The sequence below is a fragment of the Crocuta crocuta genome, unplaced genomic scaffold (assembly GCF_008692635.1).
Source record: "Crocuta crocuta isolate KB4526 unplaced genomic scaffold, BGI_CrCroc_1.0 scaffold759, whole genome shotgun sequence".
Taxonomy (NCBI): domain Eukaryota; kingdom Metazoa; phylum Chordata; class Mammalia; order Carnivora; family Hyaenidae; genus Crocuta; species Crocuta crocuta.
This window is the reverse complement of record NW_027527150.1, coordinates 1,785-15,254: the sequence shown is the minus strand read 5'-3', so window position 1 is coordinate 15,254 and position 13,470 is coordinate 1,785. Positions and strand designations below refer to the sequence as shown.

The 13,470-nt window shown below is 42.8% G+C and overlaps 1 protein-coding gene across 1 annotated transcript in view; it reads right to left on the bottom strand.

Moving 5' to 3' along the window:
* Positions 1-5,838, bottom strand: part of LOC144230201 (adhesion G protein-coupled receptor E1-like) — a 29,199-nt gene extending 23,361 nt beyond the window's left edge. Inside the window, exons 1-4 of the mRNA XM_077762435.1 lie at positions 5,769-5,838; positions 5,364-5,513; positions 2,911-2,999; positions 987-1,070 (exon numbers count right to left, since the gene is read on the bottom strand). Of these exons, the coding sequence (XP_077618561.1) occupies positions 987-1,070; positions 2,911-2,999; positions 5,364-5,513; positions 5,769-5,838 (393 nt within the window). The remainder of the gene's footprint in view (positions 1-986; positions 1,071-2,910; positions 3,000-5,363; positions 5,514-5,768) is intronic.
* Positions 5,839-13,470: the final 7,632 nt, after the last annotated feature.

Sequence of the window (13,470 nt, the reverse complement as noted above, 5' to 3'; positions counted from 1 at the left end):
GCCAACAGACACATGAAACGATGCTCAGCATCCCTCCTCATCAGGGAAATACAGATCAAAACCACACTGAGATACCACCCCACGCCGGTCAGAGTGGCTAAAATGAGCAAATCAGAGGACTCTAGATGCTGGCGAGGATGTGGAGAAACAGGCGCCCTCACACACTGTTGGTGGGAATGTAAACTGGTGCAGCCCCTCTTGAAAACAGAGTGGTGGTTCCTCAAAAATTTAACAGTAGAATTCCCCTATGACCCAGCAATAGCACTGCTAGGAATTTACCCAAGGGATACAGGAGTGCTGATGCATAGGGGCACATGTACCCCACTGTTCATAGCAGCACTCTCAACAATAGCCAAAACATGGAAAGACCATATGTGTCCATCAACTGACAAATAGATCAAGAAGATGTGATGTATCTATACAACGGAATACTACATGGCAATGAGAAAGAATGAAATCTGGCCATCTGTAAGAACATGGATGGAACTTGAGGGTGTTATGCTGAGTGAAATAAGTCAGGCAGAGAAGGACAGATACCATATGTTTGCATGTATAGAAGGACTAGGAGGAACTTAACGGAGGGCCATGGGGGAGAAGAAGGGGAAAAATAGTTGGGAGAGGGATGGAGGCAAACGATGAGAGACTCTTGAATGCTGAGAACAAACTGAGGGATGATGGGGCTGGGAGACAGGAAAAGGGGGATGATGGGCATGGGAGAAGCCTCTTGTGGAGATGAACACTGGGTGTTATATGTAAACCAACTTGACAATAAACTATTAAAAAAAATAAAATACATTAAAAAATGAAAAATAAAAAATAATAATAAAAACTCACTTGGCAGAGAAGGGAATGTTACTGTATGTTAAATTTTAAGGTTCTGTAAATGTTGACTCCACCCATCAGTTATAAAGAGGACTCTCTGCACCCAAAGTGTCCCCCCAAGATGTTTGAAGCTGAAAATACAATTATGAAGACTTTGCTGTTACCTTCAGAGAAACCTCAGTGGTCTTGTTTTCACAGGCGTCATCCAGAACCCTGAAGGTGGCATTCATCAGTGCGCAGAAGGAGCCCTGTACCCCAGAGAAGCACACGTGTGAGCGTCCATCGATCCATCCCTCAGTGTGTGAAGTACGGATTGGCCACCCAGCCCACCAAGTGGGTGGTCTTAAACTCCTAGGGGGTCAGAAGGCTTAGAACTCTCAGGAAAATAGAAACTCACCTTTTAAGCAGAATTGGAACCACAGTACCTTCTTCTTCTGTGAATAAAAGGAGCAAATGCAAAGAAACAGCAAAACTACTTTGTGGGGTCAAAGATGGGGGAAATGTGTGAGAAAAACCCAATGGTCCGAAAGGAATATGATTCAGCCACAAAAGCCAGTGAAGCACTGGCATCTGCTACAATGTGGATGAACCTTGAAAACACTGTGCTCAGTGAGGGAAGCCACAGGCAAAACCCCACAAACTGTACGATAACATTTATATAAAATATCCAGAATACACAAACAGATGGTTGCAGAGGGCAGATTAGTGTTTACGAAGAGCTGGGCCCCAGGGGAAATGGAGAGCAGTGGTGTTGGTGATAGGGTTTTTTTGAGGGGATAGAAACGTTTGAGAGATAGAAGTGGTTGCACACCATGTGAGGATACTGCATGTCACTGACTTGCACACTTAAAAGTGGTTGGAATGGTCAATTTTTAGGTGTATTTCACCTAAATTTCTAAATCACCAAAAGTTTTCAAGAAAACATTGGTCCAAAGTGCATGGGAATTTAGAGGCACCTGGGTGGCTCAGTCAGTTAAGTGTCTGACTTCAGCTCAGGTCATGATCTTGCAGTTTGTAGGTTCGAGCCCCGCGTCAGGCTGTGTGCTGACAGCTCGGAGCCTGGAGCCTGCTTTGGATTCTGTGTCTCCCTCTCTCTCTGCTCCTCCCCTGCTTGTGCATATTTTTCTCTCTCTGTCTCTCTCTCTGTCTCTCTCTCTCTGTTTCTCAAAAATAAATAAATGTTAAATTTTGTTTAAAAAGTGCATGGGAATTTCAAAGCTAATTTAAGTGCATATTGAAATATCGTGACATAAATTCCTGAAGAAGCTCATGGAGCCTTGAGTCATGAACAACTTCGGTAGAGAATCAGGATGTCCAAATCCCTTTGCTCCTGGCCCAAGGGCTGTGCAACACCCCTCCCATATCACACAGACCCAGTACCAGTGCCTTCACTGGTATTGAGACTCCATCATCCTTTCTTCTACTTGGAAAAGAATTCCCAAGTTTTGGATACACAAATCTTAGTCCTCCCTTCTAAGCGTTCCTTGAAGCTAAGTGTAAGCAGAAGTGATACTGGGTTATACTCTTTTTTTTAATTTTTTTTTTAATTTCTAGGAGAGACAGAGAGACAGCGTGAGCAGGGGAGGGTCAGAGAGAGAGGGAGCCACAGACTGAAACAGGCTCCAGGCTCTGAGCTGGCTGTCAGCACAGAGCCGGACGCGGGGCCCGAACCCACGAACCGCGAGATCATGACCTAAGCGAAAGTTGGATGCTTAACCGACTAAGCCACCCAGGCGCCCCGATACTGGGTTATACTCTTAAAGAGAAGGACTATGCCTCTCACTTCACCTTCCCCCTCTGCCCACCAGCTGGAATGCAGACATGATGGCAGGGGCTGGAGCAGCCACCTTGGCCCACAATGCGGGAAAGCTGGTGTTGCTGATGGCAAAGCATTCGTGGAACCATCGTATCAACTCTCCACAGTGGACACCCTGATTGCTACAGGGGGAGAACTTAACTGCTATATGACTTAGGCCACTGTTATTTTGGCCTTTGTCAAAGCTGCAACACAACATCCTATTTGAGTGGCTTCTGGACTAGAGGGTCTTCTAGGAACCTCAAGAGCCAGGAACCTTCAAAAATACTTACATATTCAGACGTCCCTACTGCTCCCACTTGGCACTGCTGGACCCCCTCGTTGTTGGCTATCACATCCTCCTTACACTTGAAGGGAATCCCTAGGAAGGAAATAAAAGCTACAAGTAAAAGCTCAGCCACACCAAACTATGATTGAAAGACAAGTCTGATCTCGTTCTCCCCTGCCTGAAATCTATCCATCACCATATAACATGACAGTGGAAATCAGCAAACCACAGCCACACAGAGAAACACCAGGGACTCTGAGAAGCAGGATGCTGAGTGAAAAGAGCAAGTCGGAAAAGACTACACAGAGCACGGTGCCATTTTTATAGAGCTCAAAAATAAAACAAACAAAGTAAACAAAAACAAAAACAAAACAAATTTAAAAANGCCTCTCTGGGGAGGAGTAGGGAAGTTGAAATAGGGAAGGAACATGCAGGAAACACATGAAATTGATGATATTCTACTTCTCATGTTGACATACTCATTTTGTTATTACACTTCATTGTCTGCATATAAACTACCTCTAATTTTAATGTATCAAGTAATCCACAATTTAAAAAATTAAGCTGNAAACCATGAGAGACTCTTGAATGCTGAGAAACAAACTGAGGACTGATGGATGTGGGGGGGAGGGGGGAGATGGGCATGGAGGAGGGCACTTGTGGGGATGAGCACTGGTGTCATATGGAAACCAATTTGACAATAAACTATTTGTAAAAAAAAAAAAAGAGAGAGAGAGAGAGAGAGAAAGAAAGAAAACATTAAAAAAAAAAAAAAAGGTGGCCCAGCCTGGACAACATTTTCCAGAATCTTCTGCATATAGGTTTGGGACATGGGACTAGTTTTCAATTATGGAATGTGAGCACATCCATTTGTCACTTCTGGGCCAAGGTGGGTGTGCCTTCTCTCTCCTTCCCTATCACTGAGTGAACCAGGGAGTCCAAAGCCATAAGGTATATAAGAACCTACAGATGTAAGGAAATGGATTCCTATATAACATGTGGAGAAAAGCTGCCCACTGCCCAGGCATATCTATATTGGATGGTTATGAAAGTAAGAAATTGCTATTATGTTTAGCTACTGGTTCTCAGCTGAGGGCAGTTTGCACCCCGACCCCATTCAGGAAACATGGGTCAACATCTGGAAACATCATGGGGTGCCCTGACTGGGCTGGGAGTGGATACTACTGTGATCTAGTGGGTAGAAGCCAAAGATATTCTCCTCTTGGTGTCACAGAAAACATCTCAAAACAAGGAATGGGCTTCTTATTCAACAGTGAGCTCCCCACCTGCAGACACACTTAAGCATCAGCTACGTGAACTCTTGTCAGAAATGACACAAATGCTGGGGCTTCTGGGGGGCTCAGTCAGTTAAGCATCAGACTCTTGATTTCAGCTCAGGTCATGATCTCACAGTTCTTGAGTTAGAGCCCCGTATCGGGTCCTACCAAGGCGGGGCCTGCTTGGGATTCTCTCTCTCCCTCTTTCTTTACCCTTCCCACGCTCATTATCTCTCTCTGTCTTTTTACCTTTCTCTAAAATAAATAAATAATCTTTAAATGAATGAACGAATGAATAAATAAGGAAATAAATAATTTTTAAAAATCGCATAAATGGAATTTATATTTTGCAAATAGAACTGGACTAGGCGCGTGGTTTTCAAGACGTTTTGGCCACAGAGAGCTTTCACTTCATGCAAAGTGAAACTTATTTAGTAGGTAAAACAAAGAAGAGAGATGATAATCTGATTCATATAGGGGCTCTGAAAGGATTCCTAAGAACCCAGAGTGCTGTATTAATCTATTTCTAAAGTCCTTTCCTATTTGCCACACTATTGTTCTGCCTCTAGCAATGTCAGTAGCTGGTGAAGGTCAAGGTGAAAAGACATATAACACTTTAATGAAAACAAGCACGCATTTCCCCTGAGGGTTGAAGAACATAAGATGTGCTCTGCAGTGCGTCAGATCCTCCGAAGACGGCCGCCATCAATTCGTTCATTTCCTGTGTGTACTTGTTGCTGGCCCAGCGATCTGAGGAGTTAATTTCCCCTTCCTTTGCCTGCAGGCTGGCCCCATGACTGTGACCAGGACAACACGGCGGAAGGAATGTTCTGGCACTTAAGCCCAGGCCTTACAAGGACTCACAGTTTCTGCTTTCTTCCTCTTGCAGCTTCCCTTACTGCAAACCAGCTGCCATGTTTCCAGGAAGCCCAAGCGACCATGAGGAAGGCCCCATACGGAAACCGAGGGGCCCAGCTGAGCTCCCACCCAGAGACCAGCACCAACTACAAGGCATGTAAGTGAGGCCATTTTGGACCCTGTGCCTTCTTAGTGTCCGCCCCCCCAAAAAAATCCAGTCATGCACAGAATTCTGAACAAGCAGTAAGTGTTGTTTGCAAGTCACTCTGCTCAGGATATGTTGACATCCATTAAAAGTCCTCAGTATATCTGGGAGCATTACCTGTGCACTTGAAATCCTCTGGTTTCTCAGGGGTCCAGACAACAGGTGAAAAGAACCCAGGCAGGCAGGAGCAATGGAATTCTCCTGGGGTGTTGGTACAGATGGAGTTGATGCCACAAAGAGTGGAGTTCCTGGCACATTCGTCCACATCTAAGCAGAAAACGAGGCTAAGTCAACAGGATAAAGGACACTGAGGCCATGGTGGTGCACAGCCCCATCCTGACTGAAGCCAGGAGTTTCCCTGTTCTGCTTGTGCTCTCACAATCACTGCTGAAAGGAGGCGTAAAGAGCCATGACTGTGACCCACACAAATCTTGTGATGAGATTCTCCACACCTCGGGATAAAATCCAAACTCCTCACTAGAACCCAGGAGACTCTGAGAGTGTGGACCCACTTGAGCTCACCTAACTCATCTTTCCTTTCGATTCCCTTACTGATTCCTGATCCAGATTCACTGATTGCCTGTAGGTCCATGAAGGCTCATGTCTGCTCCCTCAGCCTTGAACTCACTTGCCTCCTTGTTCCTTGATAAATCTCAATTCCTTCCCCTAAAATACTATGTTATCAATAATAATAACAACCGAGAGGCATCCAAGTGTAGGGGTGGAGAGCATGGACAGCCTGGGCTCTAAGCTTAGCTCTGTCCCTATAGACTGTGTGTTACTGTGTGCTGTGGGCTGAATTATGTCCCCCCAGATTCATACATTAAAGCCCTAACACTCAATGAGACAAAGGACGTTTTCAAGATGATTAGGTTGATGAGGTATTAAGATGGGATTAGTGTCTGGGCCACCTAGTGGCTCAGGCAGTTGAGCTTCCGACTCTTGGTTTCAGCTCAGGTCATGATCTCAAGGTTTGTGAGTTCAAGCCCAGCATTGGGCTCTGTGGACCTGATCGTGTGGACCCTGTTTAGGTATCTGTCCTCCCCCTCTCTTCCTCTCTCTCTCTGCCCCTTCAGTGCTTTCGCTCTCTCTCAAAAATAAATAACTAAACATTTTTAAAAAGATGGAATTAGTGCCCATAAAACAAGAGGAAGAGACACCAGAGCTCACTGTCCATGACGACCCAGAATGAAGGCAGTCATCTGTAAGCCAGAAGGACAGCCGTCTCCAGAACCCAGCTGTGCTCTCAGACTTCCCACCTCCACAAGGAGAGAAAATAGGTCTCAATGTTGAAACCACCCTGTCTGCAGTGTTTTGTTCTGGTGGCCCTGAGCTGACAATGAACAAGGATAGTTCACCTCTGTGTGTCTCAGTGCCGTCCTGTGTCAGGTAGGGATAAGAATAGTACTCGCCCCAGAGGTTTGTTTGGAGCATTAAAGAAGGTGTCATCTGTGAAGGACTCAGAACAGAGCACGGAGAGTAAGAAGTATGAGGTAAGTATTTGTTAACTCAAAATTAACTGCTGACATGTTGGGAATTTTTGTGACAGGCACTGAGGAAGATCACTCAAGCAATGCTCATTGCATCTCTGTGCACACTAACATTACTCCCATTTTTCTGATAAGGGAACTGAGGCTTCATAATTGTGCAGAGTCACACAGCCTGTGAAAGGCACACTAGGATTTATAACCAAGCTCCCTCTGGTTCTGGACTTTTAGATAACAACCTCCCAGACTCTCTTGAGTCAGAGTCTGGGAATTTGGACTTAAAATGAACTATTGAGTCCTCATCAAGATAAAAAGCTTCTGCACGGCAAAGAAAATAATCAACGAAACTAACAGGCAACCAATGTAATGAAAAAAGATAGTTGAAAATGACATATCAGATGAAGGGCTAATATCCACAATCCATAAGGAACTCACCAAACTCCACCCCCTAAAACAAACAATCTAGTGAAGAAATGGGCAGAAGACATGAACAGACACTTCTCAAAAGAGGACATCCACATGGCCAACAGACCCATGAAACGATGCTCAACGTCCCTCCTCATCAAGGGAATTCAAATCAAAACCACACTGATATACCACCTCATGCCAGTCAGAGTGACTAAAATAAACTAATCATGAGACTATATATGCTGTCGAGGATGTGGAGAAACGTGCATCCACTTGCACTGTTGGTCGGAATGTAAACTGATGTGGCCACTCTGGAAAACAGTGTGGAGTTTCCTCAAAAAATTAACAATAGAACTCCCCTATGATCTAGCAATAGCACTGCTGGGAATTTACCCAAGGGATACAGGAGTGCTGATGCATTGGGGCTCGTGTACCCCACTGTTCATAGCAGCACTTTCAACAATATCCAAATCATTGAAAGAGCCTAAATGTCCATCAAATGATAGATGAATCAAGAAGGCATGGTTAGTATACACAATGGAATATTACATGGCATGAGAAAGAGTGAAATCTGGCCATTTGTAGCAACGTGGATGGAACTCGAAGGTATTATACTAAGTGAAATATATACTAAGAAAGATACCATATGTTTTCATTCATGTGTGGAACAGGAGAAACTTAACAGAGGACCATGGGGGAGGGGAAGGTGAAAAAATAGCTAAGAAGAGGGAGGGAGGGAAACCATTATAGAGTCTTAAATACTGAGAATAATCTGAGGGTTGATGGGGGTGGGGGAGAGGAGAAAATGGGTGATGGGCATGGAGGAGAGCACTTGTTGGGATGAGCACTGGGTGTTATATGGAAACCAACTTGACAAGAAACTGGAGTAAAAAAAAAAAGAAATTTTAAGGGGCACTCTTTGAGTGGAGACAAAACAAAAAACCCAAAGCAACAAAGACAAGATGTGGTTTATCTATACAATTGAATACTACATGGCAATGATAATGAAATCTGGCCATGAGTAGCAACATGGATGGAACTTGAGGGTGTTATGCTGAGTGAAATAAGTCAGGCAGAGAAAGACAAATACCATATGTTTGAACGTAAGGAGGAGTAGAAGGAACTTAATGGAGGTCAATGGGGGAGAAGAAGGGGAAAAATAGTGGGGGAGGGGGAGGGAAAGAGGGGGTGATGGGCATGGAGAAGGGCACTTGTGGGGATGAGCACTGGGTGTTATATGGAAACGAACTTGACAATAAACTTTTTTTTTTTTAAAAGCAACAAAGACTGGAAAGAGAATATCACCAGAAACACCAACTCTACAGGCAAAACAATGGAACTCAATTCATATATTTCAATAATCACTCTCAATGTAAATGGACTAAATGCTCCAATCAAAAGACATACAGTATCAGAACTGATTAGAAAACAACAACAACCAAGATTCACCTATATGAGGCCTACAACAGATTCATTTGATTTTATTTTTTCTTCCTTAAATAGTTTATTATCAGGTTGGTTTCCATATAACACCCAGTGCTCATCCCCACAAGTACCCTCCTCCATGCCATTCACCACCCTTCCCCTCTCTCCCACCCCCCCAGCCCTCAGTTTGTTTTTTAGCATTCAAGAATTTCTCATGATTTGCCTCCCTCCCTCTCCCCAACTATTTTTCCCCCTTCTTTTCCTGCATCGTCCTCCATTAACTTCCTCCTGATCCACCTAATGTGCAAACATATGGTATTTGTCCTTCTCTGCCTGACTTATTTCTCTCAGTATAGCACCCTCTAATTCCATCCATGTTGCTACATATGGCCAGATTTCATTCTTTATCATTGCCATGTATTACATGGCAAAGAGATTCATTTTAGACCCAAGATTGAAAGTGAGGGGATGGGGAACCATCTATCATGCCAATGAATGTCAAAAGAAAGGTGGAGTAGCAATGCTTATATCAGACAAACTAGATTTTAAAACAAAGACTGTAACAAGAGATGAAGAACATTATGTCATAATGAAGTGATCTATCCACTAATAAGATCTAACAATTATAAATATTTATGCCATCAACTTGAAAGGAGCCATATACATAAATCAATTAATCATAAACAGAAAGAAACTCATTGATAGTAATACCATAATAGTAGAGGACTTTAACACCCCACTTAAGACAATGGACAGATCATCTGAACAGAAAATTAACAAGGAAACAAGGGCTTTGAATGATACACTGGACCGGATGGTCTTAACAGACATATTTAGAACATTTTATCTTGAAGCAATAGAATATACATTCTTCTCAAATGCACATGGTACATTCTCACATAATGGGTCACAAATGAGCCGTCTACAAGTATGAAAAGATTGAAATCATATCATGTGTATTTTCAGACCACAATGCTATGAAACCTGAAATCAATATTTAAAAAATTTGGAAAGACTACAAATACTTGGAGCTGAAAGACTATCCTATTAAAGAATGCATGGGTTAACCAAGAAATTAAAGAGGAAATTTAAAAGTATATGGAAACCAATGAAAATGAAAACACAGCAGTTCAAAACTTCTGGGATGCAGTAAAGATGGTCATAAGAGGGAAGTATATAGCAATCCAGGCTTTCCTAAAGAAGGAAGGAAAGTCTCAAATACACAACGTAATCTCACACCTAAAGGAGCTGGAAAAAAGAACTGCAAATAAAGCCCAAAACCAGCACACGAAGGAAAATAATAAAGATTAGAGCAGAAATCAATTATCTTGAAATTTAAAAAAACCCAGTAGAACAGATCAATGAAACTAGGAGCTGGTTCTTTGAAAGAATTAACATAATTGATAAACCCCAGCCAGACTGATCAAAAAGAAAAAGGAAGGGACCCAAATAAATAAAATCACAAATGAAAGAGGAGAGGTCATAACCAACACGGCATACATACAAACATTAATAAGAGAATATTATGAGGAATTACATGCCAACAAATTCGACAGCTGGAAGAAATGGATCAATTCCTAGAAACATATAAACTACAAAAACTGAAACAGGAAGAAATAGAAAATTTGAACAGACCCATAATAAGTAAAGAAACTAAATTGGCAATCAAAAAACTCCCAATCAATAAGAGTCCAGGGCCAGATGGCTTCCCAGGGGAATTCTACCAAAAGTTTAAAGAAGAATCAAATCTATTCTTTTCAAGCTATTTGAAAAAATAGAAGTGGAAGGAAACTTCTAAACTCATTCTATGAGGCCAGCATTATCTTGATCCCCAAACCAGATAAAGAATCACTAAAAAAGAAGAATTACAGAACAGTTTCCCTGATTAACATGGAAGCAAAATTCTCAACAAGATACTAGCAGATCAAATACAAGACTACATTAAAAGCACTACACACCATGATCAAGTGGGATTTACTCCTGGGCTACAGGGCTGGTTCCATTTCTGCAAATCATCCAACATGATACATCACATTAATAAAAGAAAGGATAAGAACCACATGATCCTCTCAATAGATGCAGAAAAGGCATTTGACAAAGTACAGCATCCTTTCCTGATTTTAAAAAAAAAACCCTCAAGAAATTCAGGATAGAAAGAGCATACCTCAACAACATAAAGGCTATATACAAAAGACCTACAGCTAATATCATCCTCAATGGGGAAAAACTGAGAGCTTTCCCCCTATGGTCAGGAACATGACAGGGATGTCCCCTCTCACCACTGTTGTTAAACATAGTAGTGGAAGTCCTGGCCTCAGCAATCAGACAGTACAAGGAAATAAAAGGCATATAAATTGGCAAGGAAGAAATCAAATTTTCACTCTTCACATATGACATGATACTCTATGTGGAAAACCCAAAAGACTCCACCAAAAAAACTGCTAGAGCTCATACAGGAATTCAGCAAATTCACAGGATGAAATCAACATACAGATATCATTTGCATTTCTACACACCAATAATGAAGCAGCAGAAAGAGAAATCAAGGAACGAATCCCACTTACAATTGCACCAAAAACCATAGGTACCTAGGAATAAACCTAACCAAATAGGTAAAAGATCTGTACACTGAAAAGTAAAGAAGCATATGAAAGAAACTGAAGAAGACGCAGAAAAAAAGTTCCATATTCATGGATTGAAAGAGCAAATATTATTAAAATGTCGACACTACCCAAAGCAATCTTCACATTCAATGCAATCCCTATCAAAGTAACACCAGTATTCTTCACAGCACTAGAATAAAGTATTCTAAACTTTGTATGGAACCAGAAAAGACCCTGAATAGCCAAGGTAATGTGGAAAAAGAAAATCAAAGCTGGAAGGCATCATAGTTCTAGACTTCAAGCTGTATTATAAAGCTGTAGTCCTGAAGACCGTTTGGTACTGCCACAAAAAAAGACACATAGATCAGTGGAACAGAAGAGAGAACTCAGAAATGGGCCCACAAATGTAGGCCGACTAATCTTTGACAAAGCAGGAAACAATATCCAATGGAAAAAAAGACAGTCTTTTTAGCAAATGGTGCTGGGAAAACTGGGCAGTGATATGCAGTGATTTGGGACACTTTTTTACACCATACACAAAAATAAATTCAAAATGGATGAAAGACCTAAATGTGAGACAAGAATCCATAAAAATCCTAGAGGAGAAAACAGGCAGCAACCTCTTTGACCCTGGCCACAGCAACTTCTTACTAGATACGTCTCTGAGGTAAAATGAACTATTGGGACCTCATCAAGAAAAAAGCTACTGCATAGTGAAGGAAACAATCAGCAAAATTAAAAGGCAACTAATGGAATGGGACAAGATATTTTCAAATGACATATTGGATATAAAGTTAGTATGAAAAATCTAAAAGGAAAGTATCAAACTCAACATTGAAAAAACAAATAATCCAGTGAAGAAATGGGCAGAAGACACTTTCCAAAGAAGACATCCAGATGCCCAACAGACACATGAAAAAATGGTCAACATCATTCACTCATCAATCACTCATCATCAGGGAAATACGAATCTCAACCACAATGTGACACCACCTCACACCTGTCAGAATGGCTAAAATTAACAACTCAGGAGAGCAGAGGCAAGATGGCGGAGAAGTAGGGAGTCTGTACATTTCACTCATCTCTCAAACAGAGAAGGCCTGAAGTCGTAGGACACTGAGCCACAGGAATTTGGGAAGAGAAAGAGACAGAGTACACTAGGAAGGAAACCTCATAAGTGCGTGAGTGCGAACTGGGGAAGATAAAAGGGGGACGGGACCTAGATTCGGAGGGAGGGGAGGGAACCCGGCTTGCGAGCAGCTGCGGTGAGTGATTAACCAGCGAGTGGTGGCGAGCTGCCGCGTGTCCAGGGGAAAGGAAAGAAAAGCTGAGATTGCTCATAGAACCGTCCCTGGAGAAGAGAAAAAAACCTCGGCTTGGAAAGACAGTGTTTTTTTTATCTCTGGCTGGGGTGCTGACTTTAAACTAGGTGCCCTGGTCCCAGAAGGCGCCAGGAAAAACTGAACTGCTGCGTGCCCGGCACCGTTCATGACGGCGGCGGCCCGGTGAACTGGCAGCAACACCTGCGGAGGCGATCCCGGCGCCGGATGAAGCGGTGGTGGCAGCGCCCGGTGCAGCGGTGGCTACGTGAGCGAAAGTGGCCAGCTGAAGCGGCGGCGGCGCGGTGAGGCGACGCAGACTCTGCGAACCTGAAGTTGGTACGTTCCCCGAACCCACTCGGGTTGTATTGCTGCTTGACCCCAGCGGATCTGAGGCTGCGACACTTCCCCCCACCCTCCACTCAACCCCCGGCAACAGGGAAGCAGCAACCATCTGGACTGTTAAGAGCGGTATAACAAAGCCTCTCAGGAGTAATCAGACAGATAGTTTCTCTGGCTAACACCACCGTCTTTCTCTCACCTCTGCAACCATATTCCACCCTTTAGCTCTTTGAAAAAACTTCTTATCCCTTCTGCCTGTTCATTCTATTTCCAATTTTGCCTCATCCCTGCCCTGTCATCTCTCTCTTTCTCTATGCTCTTCAACCAGCACTGCATACACCCAGCTATTTAATTGTAGCTGGGAAATCTGGTTATATGCTTTAAACTGTTCTTTGTCTATCGGTTTTCTTCTATTTTCCTTTTCTTTTCTTCTTTTTGAGTTTTTTATGTATTTTTATTTTCTATCATTCGCCTTCCCTCCTCCGTCTTTTTTCATTACTTTTTAGTTTCTCCTCTCGGTTAGTGTGATTGTTGGATTTCTCTGTGCGTTTGTGTCCCTCTGTTCCCTGTGTGTTTGTCTGTTTTCTTCTCCAGGGCTACCTCAAGAAACAAGCCAAAGTACACATTGTGGAGAGTCCCA